Source organism: Macaca nemestrina, chromosome 11 (genome assembly GCF_043159975.1).
Source record: "Macaca nemestrina isolate mMacNem1 chromosome 11, mMacNem.hap1, whole genome shotgun sequence".
Taxonomy (NCBI): domain Eukaryota; kingdom Metazoa; phylum Chordata; class Mammalia; order Primates; family Cercopithecidae; genus Macaca; species Macaca nemestrina.
Genome location: NC_092135.1, coordinates 38,416,537 through 38,438,437, shown reverse-complemented (window position 1 = coordinate 38,438,437; position 21,901 = coordinate 38,416,537). Strand labels below are relative to the sequence as shown.

At 34.2% G+C, this 21,901-nt stretch overlaps 1 protein-coding gene across 4 annotated transcripts in view; it reads left to right on the top strand.

Moving 5' to 3' along the window:
• LOC105492606 (LDL receptor related protein 1B) overlaps nt 1-21,901 on the top strand; it is a 1,932,714-nt gene that overhangs the window by 1,549,029 nt on the left and 361,784 nt on the right. For all 4 annotated transcript variants that reach the window (XR_011609732.1, XM_011759820.3, XM_011759819.3 and 1 more), the window contains exons 42-43: nt 9,902-10,091; nt 13,040-13,244. Coding sequence is in view for 3 of the 4 variants with exons in the window: in XM_011759820.3 (XP_011758122.2) it covers nt 9,902-10,091; nt 13,040-13,244 (395 nt within the window). In the remaining variant the exon portion in view is untranslated. The remainder of the gene's footprint in view (nt 1-9,901; nt 10,092-13,039; nt 13,245-21,901) is intronic.

The window sequence follows — 21,901 nt, the reverse complement described above, 5'->3', positions numbered from 1 at the left end:
ACATATAGCGAACCCTTATTTTGTGCTAGGCACTGTTATAAATACTACACAAATGTTAGCTCACATGATAATCACAAATGTCTTATGAATTTGGTACCACTACTATCTCCGTATTTCAGACAAGGGAACAAAAATACAAAAAGTCTAGGCCGGGGGCGGTGGCTCATGCCTGTAATCCCAGCATGTTGGAAGGCCAAGAAGGGTGGATCACGGGGTCAGGAGATCGAGACCTTCCTAGCCAACCGGTGAAACCATGTCTCTATTAAAAATTCAAAAAGTTAGCCGGCCGTGGTGGCGGGCACCTGTAGTCTCAGCTACTCGGGAGGCTGAGGCAGGAGAATGGAGGGAGGTGGAGCTTGCAGTGAGCTGAGATGGCGCCACTGCACTCCAGCCTGGGAGACAGAGTGAGACTCCGTCTCAAAAACAAATAATAAATAAATAAATAATAAAAATAAATAAAAAAATATACAGAAAATCTAAATGAATTTGTTCTGGATCATATTGCTAGTAAAGTGATAGTGCAGGGATTCAAAGCCATTATTTGAATCCGGAGTTTGTGCTCTCATTCTTCTATATACGTCTCTGATATATTAGGTCTTGGGCATTTAAGAATTAAAGCATAAATATGCAGACCATGCATTCAATGGATTCAGAAATACATATTGGTTTATTCCACAAGTAATTCTGGTTGCTTGCTCTATATCTGGAACTTTGCTCAGTTTGAAGGGAACAACTAAGAAAAGACAGTCATGTTTCCTGCCCTCGTTCCAGTAGGGTGAGACAGACAAAAACAACACAACCAAAACAGAAAATTTTCATACATTGTGAAGGATATAAAAAAGGAACAGAAGAAATGAAGTAGGTGAAGAGGATAGACAAAGGAATGTCAGACCCGGGGAAGAAAAAGAATATTACATGTGTCAAGAAAAGAAAACCTTGTGTTTTTATAGATGGAAGCCCTGAAAAGAACACTCTATGGCCAGAGCATAATAAAAAGGGAGGGACAGTAACCCGAGATAAGGTTGAAGAAGCAGGCAGGGAGTAAACCAAATTTTATTCTAAATGTGATGGGACATCATTGAAGGATTTTAAGCAGGGCAGAGATGTGATACATGCTTTATTATTACCTAGAGTTGCTGGATGGAGAATGAATTGACAAGAAAGACATTTGGGAAGGCTAGTTAGGGACAGAAGCTTAGGCAAGAGGTGACGGCAGTGATCAGAGCGGAAACGGAAAACAAAATGGAAATACTCAACATATGTTTTTGTCATAAAATTAAAAGCATTTACTGATGATTATATGCAAAAAGCAAGAAAAAGAGAAGATTGAAACACGATTGCTTAGGCTTCCAGTTTGAGTAACTGGATAAATACTACTAGAATTCACAGATCATTAGGATAACTAATTTATACAGATAATTAAGATTGGGGTGAAGCGCTTTTTCTATTTGCATATTTTATACGGAGATACTGAGATACCCAAAGATATATTAATTCATGGTTGGACATACGTATGGAATTTAGATTAGAAATATGGACTAGAAATGAAAGCATGTAAATGATATTTAATGCCATAGGGATAGAAGTTTACATAAGAGAGAGAGGCAAAAAGGAAGAGAGGAGGACCCTAAATGAAACCTTAAATAATACTTAATTTAGAGGTTGGGTTCCGATTCACAGCTTTCAGCTGAAGACTTATCTCACTTTCTCACTAAGGAAAGGATGGATTCCAAGTAATTTTCTAATTATATTTTTTCCAGGAGTGGCTGTACACATAGGGTCTTACAGCCTCTCCTTGGATGGCAAATTACAGCCTATCTGAGGGTTTCAGGCACCTTGGAGTTCATGCTCTGCTCTAGCAGAGTGTCAATGTTAGTTTAATCTTTGGAAAGTCGGTACTTATCTCTGGTGACTATAGAAGGACTGACACAATGATATCACATATGTGTTCATTCTTTTCATGGCTTGTATTACTTTCCTTCCAGTAGTAGTGACATGAAATAGAGGCAATTGTTGAGACGTGTTTAAGTCTGTATAATTTTCAACTGAGTCTGAAGTCCTGGCTGAAACTTTGATGTTGAATATTTTTAAACCCAGAAAAAGAAATCCACACTGGGTCAAACAAACAAACAAACAAATCACTGACACTTTAAAGCTTCAAGCTATTTTAAGCTGCTTCAATACTCTTTCAGGACAAATTGTTTTGTTGTTGTTGTTGTTTTGGGAAAACCAAATAAATAGACCTATTTTGCTATGGAGTCTAAAGCAAAGACTCTCTTATGACATGGAAATATTTGAGATGCTCTGGTTCAGGAAATTAAAACTGCTTGAGGGATAACAATAAAAGCTTGTCTGTTAAAAATAGAGTTGCATTTCTGCAAACATGTTTGATTTGGGAAAGTCATGTGTTTTACTAAGTGCGATAATAAGGACAAAAGAAAGTAGGATAATATTTTTCCCCATTTAAGTCCTTTGAAAGGGTTGGATCTCTTCTTGTTAGAGGGGTAAGAACCTAAAGTTAACAGATCCACATTCATGAAAAGTAGCATTATTACAATGCTTTGGCTACAAGAAGATCTAAATTCAGGTGATCAAGAGTTGCATAGTTTTTTGTGTGTGCTTGTTCACTGGAACCAGCAGGATTAGCTGCTACTTGGACTGGCATCCTCTTTCCATTGTATATTCTCACTGGTTATTTTTGTACATTATACAACTATTGATTTTAATTTACTTATTTATTGCCTGCCAGCTTACCCAACTTAGTAGATAATCAACTTTAGTAGATTATCTGTTTTTCCATGCTTTCATAAACACAAAATAATGACAATTTTTATTTCTAGTTTAATTGCTTCTTGTTTTAATTTTCAGACTACAATGTAGATTTTTAATTTATTTAATTTTTAGTAAATTAGAATGGTGAAAAAATATTATTTTAGATAATTTTATTTGGATAATATGTTTGTTGATGTGGGGGGAAAAATAAAAATGACTCTGAACTTTTAAATCAGATTAGTGGTAGTCTAATTCACAGTAAGCAGTCCACATTAAAATCTATTGCATCCCATTCATCGATTGAATGGTTAGGAAAAGGAAAATAATCCAGTTAATCATTTGTGAAGCATTCTAATAAGGTAGTCTCAAGGGAAATTGCCAAGTATTTAAATTTTCTATAATATATCTACGAGATAACTAAACCATATCTACATGTCTATGTACTTTAAAATAATTTTCTATAATTGTGTCCTGTATGTATACAGATACATATATATACATCTATGTGTGTGTGTGTGTGTATGTGTGTGTGTGTATATATATGGGGGTGGGTTGAGTTTAGCATATATATGTGCTTCAGTTTTTTTATTGTTGAATAATTCCAAGCGTGGATGTACCACATTTTATTCATCCACTTATCAGCTGATTGACATTTGGGCTGTTTCTTCTTTTGACTATTACAAATAAAGCTGCTATGAACATTTGTTGAACATTTGTGTATGTGTGGAGGTACGTTTTCATTTCTCTTGGATGCATATTTACCAGTAGAAATGCTAGGTCACCTGGTAACTCTGTTTAACATTTTGTAAAACTGACAGACTGCTTTACAGAGAGGCTGTTCCATTTTACATTTCCACCATCAATATATATTGGTTCAAATTTTTCCACATCTTTGTGAAAATTTCTTATTGTTGTAGTCATCATAATGAATATCATGTGTGATTATGATTTGCAGTACTTTGATGTCTAATAGTGTTAAGCATTTTTTGTGTGTTCATCAGTCATTTGTGTATCTTCTTTGGAGAATATTTATTCAAATTATTTGCTCATTATTGAATTGGATTAGTTGTTGTTTTATTGTTGAGTATATAAAGCATTCATTATTTATTCAAGATACAAGTTCATTATCACATAAGTGATTTGCAAATATTGTCTCCCATTCTGTCAGTTGGCTTTTTGTCTTCTGAAGTATAAAAGTTTTTCATTTTGATGAGACCTAACATCTGTTTTTTTTTTTTTTCTCATTTGTATTTTTTGTGTCATGTTTATGAAAGCTTTGCTTAACCCAAAGTTATGAAGATTTCCTCCTATTTTTTATCAAGAGTTTCATCATCTATCATCTACATTTAGGTTTAAAGTATATTTTTAGTTATATACGTGTGTGTGTGTGTGCGCGCACACACGCGCTATGAAGAAGGAATCAAATATCATTCTTTTGCATGTGGCTATACAATTGTTGAGAGCACTATATATTTGAGATAATTTATTTTTCTCATTGGACTTTTCCGGTACATGTAGCTATGTCTATTCTTATAATAAAATCAAACTCTCTTGATTACTGTAAACTTCATACCAAGGTTGAAATCAGAAAGTGTGAGCCCACTAACTTTGTTTTATTTTATTCAAGATTCTTTTGGCTGTTCTGGGTCCCCTGTTTTTCCATATGCATTTTAAGGTCAGGTTGTCAATTTCTGGAAAAAAACCAGCTGGGATTTCTATACATTAAATCTGTAGATCTATTTAGATAGTGTTGTCGTCTTCATAATATTAGGCCTTCCATTCCATGAACATTGTTATCTTTCCATTTGTTTAAATCCTTAGTTTCTTTCAATGATGCACTGTAGCTTGGGTGTATATGTTTTAACATTTAAAATTATTTCGCTAAACTTCCAAGTATTCTATATTTTAAAATTCTATTAGAAATTAAATTGTTTTCTTAATTTCATTTTTGGATTGTTAATTGCTCTTATATAGAATACAACTGATTTTTTTTGTATGTTGCTTTTGTAACCTGCAACCTGACTATACATTTCTATTAAATTATTTAAGTTTTTGTATATACCAGTACTTGCCATCTGCAAATAGTGATAGTGTTACTTCTTTCTTTCCAATCTGGATGCCATTTATTTCTCTCTATCTCTCTCTCTCTCTCTCTCTCTCTTTCTCTCTCTCTCTTCTTCCCTCCCTCTCTCCCTGTCTCTCTCTCTCTCTCTCTGACTGTCCCCCACCCCCAATTACCTTTGCTAGAATCTCCAATTTTATTCAACATTAGTTGAATAAAAGAAAAAGTGTACATGCTTGCTTTAGTCCTCGTCTTTGAGGGAAAACATTCATTTTCTCACCATTAAATATAATATGAGCCTTGGGTTTTTATATTCCTTTTATCAAGTTGAGGAAGTTCTATTGCTAGTTTGTTGAATATTTTTATAATGAAAGGTTATTGAATTTTGTCAAATAAACCTGTCATTCAACCATGTCAATTTATTGTCTTATTGCAATGATAGAGACTGTATACTAGAAAAACTATGGTGAATCTCACAAAAAAGGAAGAAAGAAAAAAGGAAGGGTGGGCGGGAAGGAGTAAAGAAAGGCAGGCAGGCAGAAAGGAAGGAGAGAGAAACAAAGGAAAGAAAGGAAAGAAAAGAAAGAAAGAAAGGAAAGAAAGGAAAGAAAAGAAAGAAAGAAAGAAAGAAAGAAAGAAAGAAAGAAAGAAAGAAAGAAAGAAAGAAAGAAAGAAAGAAAGGAAGGAAGGAAGGAAGGAAGGAAGGAAGGAAGGAAGGAAGGAAGGAAGGAAGGAAGGAAGGAAGGGAAAGGAAAGGAAAGGAAAGGAGGGAAGGAAGGAAGGAAGGAAGGAAGGAAGGAAGGAAGGAAGGAAGGAAGGAAGGAAGGAAAGAAGGAAGGAAGGAAGGAAGGAAGAAAGAAAGAAAGAAAGAAAGAAAAGAAAGAGAAGAAAGAAAAGAAGGAAGAAAGGATGGGGAAAGAAAGGGAAAGAAAGAAAGAGAAAGAAAGAAAGATAAAAGAAATAATAAAAGGGAAGGAAAGGAAAGAAAAAAGAAAAGAAAAGGTGGAAAAGAAACAGAATTTTTAGAATATTTTTTCAGAGAGTAGAATTTAGACACAATTTCAGTGAGGTAGTGTTTTGTTAGAGCAGAGTTATGTGTACCATTTGCAAAGAGTTCAACATCAGATCTGGATAGTGAGGTGGACCTAGGATCCTCTTTCCTTGGAAACTTCACAGTCAATATAGATGTGGAATATTTTGTGAAGAAATTTCTTAATTTAGGTTCTTTACCTGGGCTGGAAATCAAGACTGCTTCTTTGTGTCAAAGTAACTTAGATCCTCTAAACAAGATTTGGATGCTTTCTACTAATGGTATAATTTCAAACAACAAACTGATACTCTGTGGCTTTGGAGAACAAGCCAGTACCTAAGAAAGTAGTACACAATCAACGAGGACTTCATTATGATGCTTTATAGTTGTAGCATGTCTTTGAGATAGATATTATTTCCTGCTAACTTTGTGTATTAGTCTGTTCTCATGCTGCTGATAAAGACATACCCAAGACTGGGTAATTTATAAAGAAAAGGAAATTCAATGGACTCACAGTTCCACATGACTGAGTAGGCCTCACAATCATGGTGGAAGGTGAAAGAACAGCAAAGGCACATCTTACATGGTGACAGGCAAGAGAGTGTGTGCAGTGAACTGCTCTTTATAAAATCATTATATTTTGTGAGACTTATTCACTATCACAGGAACAGCATGGAAAAACCTGCCACTGTGATTCAATTATCCCCCACTGGGTCCCTCCTACAACACATGGGGATTGTGGGAGCTACAGTTCAAGATGAGATTTGGGTGAGGACCCATCCAAACCACTTCACAACTGAATTTATCTGTGAATTTATCTTGTTATCCTAGCCAGATGAATAACAGTGTTTAACGGATGTGGCTCCCTATGAATAATATCCTTCGCTGCCTTTCCCATTTGGTAAGCTCTTATGCTGCCTTTAAGACAATGTTCAGACAAGAAGGGGCTATTGCTGTTCCTCAGTGGTGATGAGATGAAAGTATGTTCTCTATGAACTGAAGTCCTTTGGGTAGCTGTAAGAGGAGTGGTTTATTTCTCTGTCAAGCTATCAGAATCAATTTCCCCATCATGGCTATGGAAACTAGAATCCAGGAAATAGGGTACAACCACGTTTCTGAGTTACCTGCCTGGCTTGTATTTTTTGATGTGTTGACCTCCCCTTCTTTCTTCTGCAAAAACATGTCGGGACGTGACTCATGCTTAGCCAAACCCAATTCCCTGCTCAAAAGTGGGTAAAAGGGAAGAAAACTCTTTTTTTTTTTTTTTCTCTTGACAAGTGCATGAGGTAAGGCGATGGAATTTTTACTGATTTTGCGTTACATTTCACACACATATGTGTGTGTGTGTGTGTGTGTGTACATATATATGTGTGTGTGTGTGTATGTATATTGCTGGGGTGAAAAGTATGGAGCTGCTGAAACAGCACTATTATAGATATCTTCTTAATTACGCCTATCCTGCATCTTCGTAGATGTAGGTGCTACATCCTTGAGTTCCAAGAATTTAGCTTTGTATTGATTTACTCTGCTCAATATTTCAGGTCTGGTTAGGTAGATAGGCATTTTATTTTATTTTCAAACTACATAATTGCCTTCCAGGATCAGTAATTCAAAGTCCTATTCTGGCTGTTCAACTGTTTTGAGAATCTCAATGTTTAAACACAGACGTGTGTGCACACGTACACATACACATGCCACATGTCCCCTCACTGTCGATAAATCATCACAAATTGAGAAATATGTCTTATCTCAACTAGAATATTTCAATAATTTTAACTGGCTTTTTGTTAATAAAATTTATTAATTTTTGTTGATTTGTTAACTTTTGTTAATTGTTAATAAAAATATATTTTTATAAGGATCTAAACATCTTTTTTAGAAAGAAGTACATTACTAAAATATTTTAAAATGTAGCAACAGATAATTATTAACTGTAATTTCTGGTTATAATCTATTACAAAAATAAAGTAAAACAGATTATACCTGGATATTGAGATGTATTATGTTCTCTAGTAACTCTGGAATTATGTTAACCATAGAAAAGAAGCATCTGCCACATCTCAATGGTGATACCAAGTGTTTTCTTCCTGAATTGACAAGAGAAAGTTACCAAGAGGAAGATATGTCATAGTTACTGGAAGAGAAGATGTAGAATGAGGATGGATTAATTATTCTCATTTGCTTACATTTTTTCAGAGCTATGCCGTTTCTCATTTTATTTGTGAATGATGAAAGGCGTGTAATACTACAGATACTACTAATAGAGTTAACTGCATTTCTGAAATGATTTGGAAATTTAAAAAACACACTGGCAAATGTGATTTATTACTGATTTAAACATTCTTAACCGTGATCAACTTTTCATCCACTCACTCCAAATAGGAGGACTGTATGCATCACATAAAATTAGCTTAACTGATTTTACAGTGACTGTGTTTTATAATTTTTCTTCCACCATCTCTAGGCTACATTTTCGTACTAATCACCCCCATTAATACCTTGTAGACTGCTTTGTTGACTGTGTGAGGGGAGACTATCTATGGTATATTACTAGGTATACAATTCTCCTAGAGTCAAACAAGTTGAGACTGATGAATCATTCCTTTGGTTTCAGGTTGGTTTAGATTGAGGTTAAGTAATAAGCATTGTAAATCCATATCCAAATAGTGGTGCTACTAAGCACATAGACTTTTGGAATCAGATGAATGGGAGGGGAGTAAAAATTTTGTGTTAATATTATCAGCCCTGTGACTATACGTTTCAGCTTTCTTCTTGGGAAATGGAAAATTATGACATAAGCTTCACAGAATAGATTTATACATAAAATAAAACGATGTATGAAAAACAGTTTGCATCATTTCTAACATGTGGTAACTAAAAATGATAGCCATTAATTGCATTATTATTGGATATTTCATGTTGTATGTAAAAAAGAAACAACAAAAAAATGAAAAATATTGTTCAAAAGCTTTAATTATTGTCTTGCCCTCCCGCAAAATCCTATTGATCCCCCCAAACTAAGTATTAACTCATCTTAAACCTGGAAACAGCTCTTTTTAGATGCCTAATTTTATAGCAGCTGAATAATTCCTTTTAGAGATTCTTTGAGAGGAAAACAGGGGAAATGCTCTGTCTTAATAATGTTAATTTCTTGGTATGACTGCAAAAGGTGTATATATTCTTTGTTAAATTGAACCTGCTCAGAATAATAATTCTGAGGAAAACAAATAACATGTAGGAAAAGTGTAATAATTTGATTACACTTAAAGATGCACTCAAAGCATGTCTATGAAAAATAAAACAGCTACTTTATGTACCCTAGAGACTGGGAATACAATTTTAAGAAATAATTACTTTTGTTTTTCACCTTGTCACTTTTATGTGTTAGGATTCGTGTATCACCATTTATCTTTGTCTGACATTTAAAGCATGCTTTAGCTGGCAATTAATTTCTTTTTCTCTTGTTTTGTTTTTTTATCTCATTAGTTGAATAGAAGCAAATAAATTGCCACATTAACCTATTAAAACATTATCTACCATTGTTTGATAGTTTCAAGTAAGGAGTTAGATTTTGGATTTCTCATACTGTTGTAGTTTTCCATGTGTTTGCTTTTCCTGGACATCCCCAGATCTATAGTATCAAGGGAATACTCATGATGATTGTACCAAAGTGATATTGCTGACATAAGATTTTCAAAAGCATCTCTAAATTGTTACACGTTGGATACTTTTGAAAATTTATTAAGATACAGGAAAGATAGAGAGCCACCATTTTCCAAAATGAAAGACAATTATTTAATTTTATTTTATTTATGAGAATAAATATAATGACATTTTTGCAAAAATTGCTCCCTTTATATATGTATAATCAGCTGTCAATTGTAGGTATCACAGTGACTACATTTTTATTTAGGAGATTTTGTGGAGAAGTGGTTGATGAAATAACAGCTATACATGTATATCTTAATGCTTTTTCTGTCCAGAAGTCATTTTTTTTAAATAAAAATATATATTTTTTCTTTTTCTTCCCCCACTAGATGTGGGTTCTGTGGAAGGACTTGCCTATCACAGAGCCTGGGATACACTGTACTGGACAAGCTCTACCACCTCATCCATCACCAGACACACTGTGGACCAGACTCGACCTGGAGCATTTGACAGGGAAGCTGTCATCACCATGTCAGAGGATGACCACCCACATGTGCTAGCCTTGGATGAATGTCAAAAGTAAGAAACAGTGTAATTTTATTTCTTCATTATAGTTATAAGTCAAAAGAATATCAGAGTTCTGTTAATTTTAAGAAGAATTAATTTTAAAATAAAGTTTTTCTTTGAAGTTTTATTTTCACAATTCATAAAACTTTTTTTATGTAAGAGCATCATAAATGTGAAAAATTAAAATCTGGATCCTTTAAATGCCAGGCTTCATCTCTCTGAGAAATCCAGTAAAAACAAATTTAAATAATTAAAGGCAAAATGGAAAGAGACAATACTCTGCTGGAAAAGGCCTATGAAGAAGACATTAATGCATAGCTGATTGGAATCATAAATTTAAAAAAAACAAGATACACGGAAGACTAAGAGTTTTTTTTTTTTTTTCCCCATTTTAATCAAGTAATTATAGCATCTGGAGATCTCCCAAATTGAAATACAAAAGAAAGCAAACTGCAGCAATACAAAAATATTTGTGTGCAGCTGTCTTTTCATCACTAGGTACTTGATAATAGTCTAAGTGTTCTACAGCTGTTTGATGATATATTGTACAGACAGCTAAAATAATGTTTGTAAAAAAATCACAACAAAAGAAAATATTCTGGATATAAAATATACTCAGTGAATAAAAACAAAGAAAAAATTTGTGTTTTGGGGGATGTCTTAAAGCAGTTACCAAAAAAAACCCAAAAAACCAAAAAAACAAAAAAACACCTGAAGAACAAAGCACAGGTAAGGGACAAAGAATATCTATCAACTTTCACTCTCATATACAATATGGTAAAGTTGTTTGTTAACTATAAGAAAATGCTTTTTATTTTTAAATGAAACAAATAAACAAAAATCAGACCAATCTGGCCTTCCTTGAGCAAAACTAGAAGAGTTCTTTTTAGGTGAGATTTAAAAAGAAAAAAAAAAAGGTTGAAGAATAAAAAGCAATGACAGATAATCACTGACCCTGACCACTTATCAGAAGAAAGGACTAAGTAATATGAATTGGTCAGTGTGAAAATAGCTGTAAATCTGAACCTTTCTGTAGAGCTAAAAGTGAGGTCAGATTTAATTCACTTAATTGAACATCATCTTATATGTGAAAATTCTGAAGGTTGAGCAATGCAATGACTCATGATGGAGCTGAGGAGACTGCTCCCACCACTGTCCTATCAGGATATGGTTTGCTGGCTCAGCTGCATTTATCTCAACACATCACCAAAAGAATCTCAGGACAATAATAAATGTCACACAGTAGGAATAAAAGAGTTGGGCGAAGGAATTTATAAGTCAGTTTTGAAATAAAAATGAAGCGGTCACTCATGATATTATGTATGATGAGTTTTAATTAGTAAGTGCTTTATCCTGTAATTATTTATTACATAGGCTAACATTTACACTTTTCACCTTGCATATGGTGAACTGTAAATTAAAATTAAACATGTAAAAATTTCAATTTGATAATTATTTGTAATTAAAGTATGAAAAGGCAATTTATCATATATGTAAATGACACCTTCAAAACACCATTGTATGTTAATAGATTAACAGATATTTTAAAATAAAATCCTAAATTGCAAATCAAAGTTAGGCTCTCTAAGTTTAAAATTTGGTTCAGTTACTAATTATTTGTGAAAACTTTAATTACTTAAGCTCTCTGGACCATTCTGTTTTCTCACCTGTGAAATGAAGTGGGGAGGGTGGAATGAAAGGAACACTACTAACACCTCTAAAATTCTCTTGTTATAAAACCTACAATCTAGGAAAATATTGTAAATAAATTGTAGGTTTAATACTTTACATTCTATGCATAACTTTTAAAATGTTTTAATTCACTATTTTTTATATTAAAAATCACAATTTATAAGTAAAATTACCAACAATGAAAATTGAATACAAACATTTTTGTTGTTAATTTGACAATTATTTGGCAATTTTGGTAATAAGTGTCACAAAATACTCAAAACCATCTATTGAATAACTTTGTTGGCTGTAATGCTAAACTGCTTTTAAACGATTATACCTAGGAATCCATAGAGAACAGATACTATGCTGAAGAATTTAAGAGTCACCCCTAGAATTTTAGAAATGATATTGTAATTTATAGAAAAATCACACTGGCCCGGCGCGGTGGCTCAAGCCTGTAATCCCAGCACTTTGGGAGGCCGAGACGGGTGGATCACGAGGTCAGGAGATCGAGACCATCCTGGCTAGCACGGTGAAACCCCGTCTCTACTAAAAAATACAAAAAAACTAGCTGGGCGAGGCGGGCACCTGTAGTCCCAGCTACTCAGGAGGCTGAGGCAGGAGAATGGAGTGAACCTGGGAGGCGGAGCTTGCAGTGAGCTGAGATCTGGCCACTGCACTCCAGCCTGGGCGACAGAGCGAGACTCCGTCTCAAAAAAAAAAAAAAAAAAAAAAGAAAAATCACGCTAAGAGAGAAAAAGAGAAATGTAAAAAACAGGAGTTTAGTAATTTCCTTTCTCCAAAACAAATACAAAAGAGAATGTAGAATTTAAAAAGGAAAATTAGAAGGGGAAGATTTTTATTTTCATCAATTGAAGCAGATAATTATACTTAGGATAAGAATGATTATACTGGATCAGCTGAAATGTGGTAATAAGTTAGAGTATATTTGCAGTTTGTGGAAAACAAACTTAAGATCACTGTTTTGTTCTTGATTAAAATAAATCCTCATGCAACTGACAATTTAACTAAATTATTTGAAGGAATACCCAGTAAATCATTTTTTTAGAAGTAGGTTCTAGGTTTCATTTAAGAACCCGGGTAAAATTAACATGCAAATATTATATGCATATCTTCTTTTATTACCTAGACTTTGTTAAGTGTCATAGAATATGAGGTAAATAATTCTGCTTCTTTTTAAATAGCTTGCTATTGACATGTTTCTATTAGTATTTTTACTCTTGATGAGAAGTTTGACTTATAGTTACAATTTTCATTTTCATTAGTTTAATGTTTTGGACCAACTGGAATGAACAGCATCCAAGTATCATGAGATCTACTCTGACTGGGAAGAATGCTCAAGTGGTGGTCAGTACAGACATACTCACTCCAAATGGACTCACTATCGACTACCGTGCAGAGAAGTTGTATTTCTCAGATGGCAGTCTAGGAAAAATTGAAAGGTGTGAATATGATGGATCCCAGAGACATGTAAGTTAATGAAGAATTTCTTGGTTATAGAGTTATGCAATGATATATTTAAAACACATATGATTTATACTCTCCTAAAATGTGCATATCAGGGAATTTCAAAATAGCCTATTGATTGAAACAATCCAGTTGAATAACTAATCTATCACACACAAAAGAAAATTGTGCACAGTATTTTGAAAACTTCTTTCAAATGTATTTGCTACCATAGAGACAGCTCAACCCATAAATTTTTCTGGAGCAGCAATAACTAATTTCCTTCTAGTTATTAATTGAACTGAAATGGTTAGAGTGATTTGAATATGCTTCTTTGTTATGTATAGCTTTTAAAAATGTGAAATAAAATTGATTAGTTGCCCCAGGATAAAAGAAAATTAGAAAAGAAAGAAATGATCCTCTGTGTTTGTGTCCTTAAAGCAACCTAAGAAGCTCTGAAGAGAGGAGAATGGGTCAAGTCTATTCTAATCACTGGACTCTCTTTTATCTGGGTTCAAAATGAATGTTAGTGGAAGAGTTGCTATGCTATCCCTTGAGAGCACTTACAGCAGGTATTTAGGGCCTGAAGAATAGTGAGATGCTAGGGCACCCCCTTGTCCTGTGAGGAGTAGCCTTGGCAACTGGGAAACTCAGTGGTTAGATCTGGGTGGCTACACCACTAGAGAAATCTGGACCCATGTCTCTACCACTATACAGGCCTGATGGACAAAATGATCCTCAGGCTCCTCACACCTCTACTGCATTGAAGAAGGTCTAGAATGTAATACAATTTTTTTCTTAAAGGGCCAGATAGTAAATATTTGAAGCCTCATGGACCATATGATCTCTGTTACAACTACAGTGTTTCATGGCACTAATGCAGACATAGAGAATATGTAAATAAATAGGCCTGACAGTATTCAAATAAAGTTTTATTTACAGAAATAGACAACAAATCAGCAAATTCTATACATATGGAACAAATTCTATATGGCTAAGCACACTGTTTAATTCAGTTGAAGATTGAATTGACCTTAGGCAAATTATTTAACCTTTATAAACTTTAGTTTTCTGATATGCAAATTCTCTTTCAGGGTAATTATGAAGATTATAGTGCAAAAGTATGTGACTCAGAATACAGCATAGAAATTCTAAATAAACCTAGTATATAATGCTTTTGAAGAGACAGGTAAATCATTGTCCTGAATGTGGTGTTATTTTTTATTCTGTCATGATACTAAAAAAAAATGAGTTTATAACTCTTTATTCTCCTCAATGATTTTTGTTTATACCTATTTTGCACTTCCCCACCCATTTATTCTTATGTATGGTAATTACAGCTACAGTAAGTGGTCCAGTAATAAGATACCACTAACTTAATTTAAAGGATTTGTTCTGACATTTAAAATATGTGCTTTGGGCCGGGCGCGGTGGCTCAAGCCTGTAATCCCAGCACTTTGGGAGGCCGAGACGGGCGGATCACGAGGTCAGGAGATCGAGACCATCCTGGCTAACACGGTGAAACCCCGTCTCTACTAAAAAATACAAAAAAGTAGCCGGGTGAGGTGGCGGGCGCCTGTAGTCCCAGCTACTCGGGAGGCTGAGGCAGGAGAATGGCGTAAACCTGGGAGGCGGAGCTTGCAGTGAGCTGAGATCCCGCCACTGCACCCCAGCCTGGGCGGCAGAGCAAGACTCCGTCTCAAAAAAAAAAAAAATAAAAATAAATAAAAATAAAAATAAAATAAAATAAAATATGTGCTTTGTTTAATTGCAACTCATCATTTTCCATCCCTGCCCAAGGAAGGATGATTTCTGATTGGCCCCCAAAGTTAGAAAACTATTTCAAAGTCTACTGTATTCTTACATGCATCCAGATTACCTCATCTTTATCCTCATATGGATTCAAATTAATTTTTAAAAAGTTAATATTTTTGTTAATAAAATGAGCAATACATTTGTAAAATTCTTTATTTTGTAAAAGTTAATTTAGGGACTATTTATGGACTGTTTTGAAGACTTTGTACAGATTTATTAAGACTTCGGACTGTATCCATTTACTAATCACTACTAGCTAAGTCACTGATTGATAATTGTGTTCTAGATACTGTGCTAAGCACTTTATGTTTCATGTTTTTATAGCCCTCCCCGTGGTAGGCATTCTTATGATGATCCCCATTTACAGATGAAGAAAATGAGGCACAAAGAAGTTTAGTGCTTGTTTGGGAACACCTCGCCACGTATGTAGTAGGAAGGTGATTCTACCCCTGGTGATCTCACTTCAGCACCTGTGCACACCATCATGCTACAAAGGACTAAACTAAGTGTACACAACCTGGCCACTTCCTCATGCCTTGCAATTAGCGATACATTTGTTCTCTCCTTCTTCCTCGCATATCTTTAATATGTTATCCATAAACACTTTGCACAGTAAATATTTCAATTCATTACTGAATATGAAACTATGCCTAGTAAAATTTGAAGTTCTGCTGATGCACGTAGTAAACCAAGTAGATTTACTCAACTTGTCAGCACACATCACATTACTTTGACATACATTTTAAGAACCTTAGTAAAATCGACAGGGAAGACAATGGAGAAGAGCATCCAACTCTAAGTGACACATTATCCCCTTTAAAACTGCTCTCTGATAGAGACGTAGAGCTTCTGCGTAATCTTTTTGAAATACTCTTTACATAGGCTTCTCCATTATGTCAAGACAAGCTAATCATTTGAAGCTGGGGTCATCAAAGCTCTTTTAAAAGAGAAAGATCACTATGCATCCTCACACCATTGTAAGGACCTTTATTATAGCTTTGTGTCTAAAACTGTTTAATAGATATTCTGAAGGCTTAGACAGATATTACAGCATCTCTACTCTGGCCTATGTTATATAAGAATTTTCTCTTTGTTTTTAGTATTCTTTTCACTTTCGTGTTTAGATATACCCATTGCTTAGCTGTGTGACAAATGGTGCAATCAGGGAAAGGAAAGTCTAAATACTTATTATTCATCTCAGAAATTAATATTTATGAAATTCATATTCTGTAATTATTAGTAAAGATAATTTTACAAATAAATACTAGAATAAAAGTTGGATGTTTATTTACTTCTTTAAAAGTTATAGTTTTAAAGCAATGTTAAATTTAATCCTTACATTTGGTATTGACTAATTGCATGAACATTACCAAGTCATTTAAATTCCTTATGCTTTTTAAAAAATATAATTTTATTTTAGGTTCAGGGGGCCCATGTTCTTGTTTTGTTTATTACATGGCATAATGCATAATAGTGGGAATCAAAGCTCTTATACTTTATAATTAATGTAGGTATAAAAACAAATGACAGCTAAAATCAACATAATTGTGATGTTCTGTAATTTTGTGGAAATTAGCAGAAGTCATTGTTAATTCAAAAAGGTAAAATAAACGTTCTTTGTCCCCATATCTAGTTGAGGAAGTAAAACATATACTCAAAGATAGTTAACAATATGAAATTAAATCCTTGACATTTTAATGATAATTCTCAATATTTTAGTTCTCAATCTTTCCTTGTTCTGAAAAGCCAAAAAGTCATACACAGGCTGTTCTTTTATACAAGGGACCTTTATAAACAGCACCATCATTTGTGTGTTTGTACCTAGATTTGCCTTGAAATCCAACTGTTATTGTTAGGTAGCCTTGAAAAAAACAGATAATCTAACACATGCCAGTGTTCACAGCAACCAGGTGACTTCCAATTACTACATGAAATGAAAGCATTGTCAATTGTTGTAGTCCACTCAAACTGCTATAACAAAATATTACTCCTATTTTTTTCACTCCTCATTTCATTCTCTTTGGGCAACCATGCAAATATAATCTTTCATATATATATATATATATATATATATTCAATTTATATTTTATTTTTAAGTAGATCTGCAAATCCACAGAATAAGTTGCATTTTTATATTTTGGAGTACACTGTGAAAGGCACTGCAGAAATGTGTGACAGGTTAAAAACTATAGGTTTAGAAAGAATGCTATTTAGGAAATAGAAAGTATAGTTATGAAGACTGAAGGATTCTATAAAAGACTTAAAATACTCACCAAGAAATATAAGAAGAAATGCAAAACGTTGTTCATTGTATAATGTGAAAAAATGCTGAAGCAATGCAATAAAAAGGAGTGCTAGAAAAGTGACAGTTACAGAAGGGAACATTTCTTTTGCCTAATTGCATATTTTCTAACTTTGGATAAAGCAGGTAATAGCAGAAGGCAATCTCAAGAGTAGGGAGATCAGATATCCCCAGGGAAGTGAACAGATTAGAAAGAAGCTAGACGTCTTAATCTGGAATATTAGATACAGGGTATCTTTAATGAGAAAGAAGTAACCTATATTTAAGTTCATAGATTTTAAAGTGTTGGAGAGATTCTTGTAAATTTAGACCTTGTGTGCCCTCGAACGCAGTATGATGCCATGGGTCTTCCAAAGCCTGTTTGAAAAGTGTGCCTTCTTTTGAGTATCTATAGGAATTAGACCGTAGTCAAGTAAATTTTCAAAACTGTGTTTAAACAAAGTCTGATAGGCTTAGTCATTGAATTACATCTTAAAGCTTTTAATATGCTCATGAACATTATGAATATTCTGAATGGAAAACAGTATGTAGCTTTGTTCTGATCAGAAAACAGATTTTGTTTGTTTGTTTTTTGTTTGTTTGTTTTAATTTTTTAACATGGGCCAGGTGCAGTGGCTCCTGCCTGTAATCCCAGCACTTTGGGAGGCCGAGGCAGGCAAATCACCTGAGGTCGGGAGTTCGAGACCAGCCTGACGAACATACTGAAACCCCCTTCCTACTAAAAATACAAAAAATTAGCTGGGCATGGTGGCACATGCCTGTAGTCCCAGCTACTCGGGAGGCTGAGGCAGGAGTATCGCCTGAACCCAGGAGGTGGAGGTTGCAGTGAGCCGACATCATGTCACTATACTCCAGTCTGGCAATGGAGCGAGACTCTGTCTCAAAAAAAAAAAAAAAAAAAAAAACAATTAACATGGTGTGTCATGGGCATGTGTTTGTAGAGATTTGAAAAATGCTGATACACTGTTGACAACTCACTTAGTTTATCATAGAAATATTATATAACCCATTGCTTATCAGTAGACCAGAGAAACAGATCCTTTCAAACAGCAAAAATAAACCAAAATGTGTTTTTTAATATACATTTTTATCTTTCAATGTTTTAAATCTGAAGTTTAATAAGCCCATTAGTTTTTTCTATCAAACTTAGTGTTAAGTTTTATTATTCTATTTTATCTTAGAGAGTGGTCACAATAAAATACAAGTCTGCACAGTTTAATTTTGACTTGCATTGATAAAAATAATATGATTGGCTGGGTTTTTCTGATTTTAATACCACAGTAGCTTATGTAGTGGTTCTACCTAAATATCGAGGAATGCATTTTTTTTTTTTTTTTTTTTTTTTTTTTTTTTTTTTTTTTTTTTTTTTTTTGAGGCGGAGTCTCGCTCTGTCGCCCAGGCTGGAGTGCAGTGGTGCGATCTCGGCTCACTGCAAGCTCCGCCTCCCGGGTTCCCGCCATTCTCCTGCCTCAGCCTCCCGAGTAGCTGGGACTACAGGCGCCGCCACCACGCCCGGCTAATTTTTTTGTATTTTTAGTGGAGACGGGGTTTCATTGTTTTAGCCAGGATGGTCTCGATCTCCTGACCTCGTGATCCGCCCGTCTCGGCCTCCCAAAGTGCTGGGATTACAGGCTTGAGCCACCGCGCCCGGCCAAGGAATGCATTCTTTATTCAGTGATATGAAACTGAATGTTTGGGGAAAATGTAGTTATTAAGGCAAAAAAAAAAAAAAAAAAAAAAAAATCCAGAGAATAATTCTGTAATGTTTCTTTTTTATTTTTTCTGTTTTGTATCTATCATCTCTGTTGTTCCAGTAACTGAAACATTAACTGATGCTGACAGGGGCTAAGACAGCATGATTATAACCTATCTCCCTGCAGTTACCCTGTAAGTGTTAATCATTTCGTGGAAAGTATCTGCTACCTGCATGATACAGACCTTTCCAAAAGAGATATTTATGTTCCTAGAAATTGCAATTGCTCATGTTCCTTACCACTGACATTCTTTTAAAAACTTAGTCCAAAATTGTTTTCAGAATATATTCCTGAGAAGAAATCTTAAATCTTATGACTTATCTTTAGAATGAAAAGGATTTTTATGACTAATTTAACTCCTAAATAAACACACTCTGATTACATGAACTCTTTTAAGTGAGAATAGGAGAGCAAGTTAAATAAATAAGCTAGTTTTAATTACAAGAACAATCACGAGGAAATGAGATATTTTATCTTTTTATGACGCACACACACACACACACACAGTCGAAAGGAAATATTTAGTGCCATAAAATACTGAGACTAGTGCTGCCTTGGGTGATAGGATTTTCAAAACTGATGATGAGTTCTTGAAAATGTATACAAAATGAGGTAAAGTCATCTCTCAATTTACATAGAAGTTATGGTCTCTGAAAAATAATAAATGTATATTAAATCTCCTGAAATACTTTTGTATATATGTAAAATGGGATTAAATTCCAGGATCAGATAATTATAAGTAAGTTTTCACCTTTGAGAATATCTTGTAGGACATTTGAAACCTGGGCAGAGTCTCAGGCAAGTCATTGTACAGAACTGCCCCATGTATTGCAGGGTATCCCGATTCCTGGTTCTTTACCACTAGACTACATAGCTATCAGCCCCACCTTACCCCACTCCTATCAAGCAAAAATATGCTTCCAACATTTTCCAAAGTCATAGAAGGAATGGGACTGCCTTGATTGAGAGCCAATAAGATGGGTAATTGTCTTAAAAAGAGATGTGAAGAAAGTTCTCCTGACAGCAGTGATTTTTCTATTCTGTCTTGCATGCCTCAAATACATGGGATGTTGGGTCTGTCAATAGCTGGGTAAATCATACACAAGAAGCAGAGTACCTGACTGTTAGCCTAAGACTTCTCCAGACTTTAATTTTAACAGATCAGTCAATTGAATAAATAGAACTGCATATATCCAGTACCTTTTACATGATGGATGTTGCAATCAAGTATATTATAAAGAAGTCCATTATCTACTAAATTCTGAGAGGCTGCCGGAAATCGAATGTTTTATTGTCTTTGACATTTCTCTGAATTCAAGAGGCATCATTCAATATTCAGATTATGATGTCCAATATTGATTTCAGTACATTTTAAGTATTCTTGGGCCTGAATAGTTATTCAAATTATAATCAGACCTTAATAACTTTCTAATTTATTTAAAAATGATCTTTATAACTTTCTAATCTTTAGAACACTTTTAACACAAATGTGATAAAAGTAAAGAATATGGAAAGTCTATGAATTCTATTAATCCATTAAAATTATCATGTAAAACATATTTTTCCATGGGGAGATTTAGTATACGTTAAGTGATAAGTATATAGTGAATACTTTAATATGCTGTCTCTCAGGCTAGATGCATAAAAATATTTCTTGAATGAAAAAATGAATGTTGTTGTCTTCATGTGCTCTGTTTGCCATAACAAAATACCTTAGACTGGGTGGCTCAAAAAACAGAAATTTACTTTCTCACAGTTCTGGAGGTTGGAATTCTGACCTCAGGATGCCAGCATGGTCAGGATGGCGAGGGCCTCTTTTCCTGGCTTATGAATGGTCATCTTCTCACTGTGTCCTCACATGGCCATCCCTTGTATGCGCATGGGGACTGGGTTGGGGGCTGGGGGAGAGAGAGAGAGAGATCTAGGCCACAAATTCTATAAAATTAGTAACCTACCCTTATGACCTTATTTAACCTAAATTATCTCCTTAATGGTCATATTTCCAAGCACAGTCATATTGGGAGTTAAGGCTTCAACATGTAAATTTTGCAGGGAAGCACAGTTCAGCCCATAGTCACTGTGAATCTGTTTCTATAGGCAAAAAGCATTCTTCTCTCTCTATATGCACACACATTTATATGTATTATATATTAAATATAAATTTATATATGCATATATACATTTATACATTATATATATTATATATATATATACACACACATTTAAAAAGTCCCAAAATTGTTAATAGAAGCCTTGAGGTTGTGAAATTTTAAGTGATTTACTTTTACCTGTGTGCGTTTCTAGAGGAGATAACAAATATTTATGAATGAAGGAAGAAATATGCATTTGTGCTTGTGAATTTTTAATTAAACGTTTTTATTTGGAGATAACTGTAGATTCACATGAAGTTGTACGAAGTAATACAGAAGGATCAAGTGTACTCTTTACCTAGTTTTCCCTAATGATTACATCTTGGAAAAGTATACTACAGTCTCACAACCAGGGTATAGACAATGATGCGGTCAAGATACAGAACATTTCCCTCATTCCATTGATCCCTCATGTTGCTTTTTTGCATAGCTGTGCACACTTCCCTTCTTTCCCACTCCTTTCTTAATCACCTCCAACCACTAATTTATTTTCCACTTCCATAGCTTTGTCACTTTAAGAAACTTAAATAGAACCTTTAAGAAACTTTTCAAGAAACTTTATAACTTCTTTATAAAGAAACTTTAAGAAACTTATATAATGGAATTATACAGGGCATTTCCTTTAGGGACTGACCCTTTCCATTCAATAGAATTCTCTGG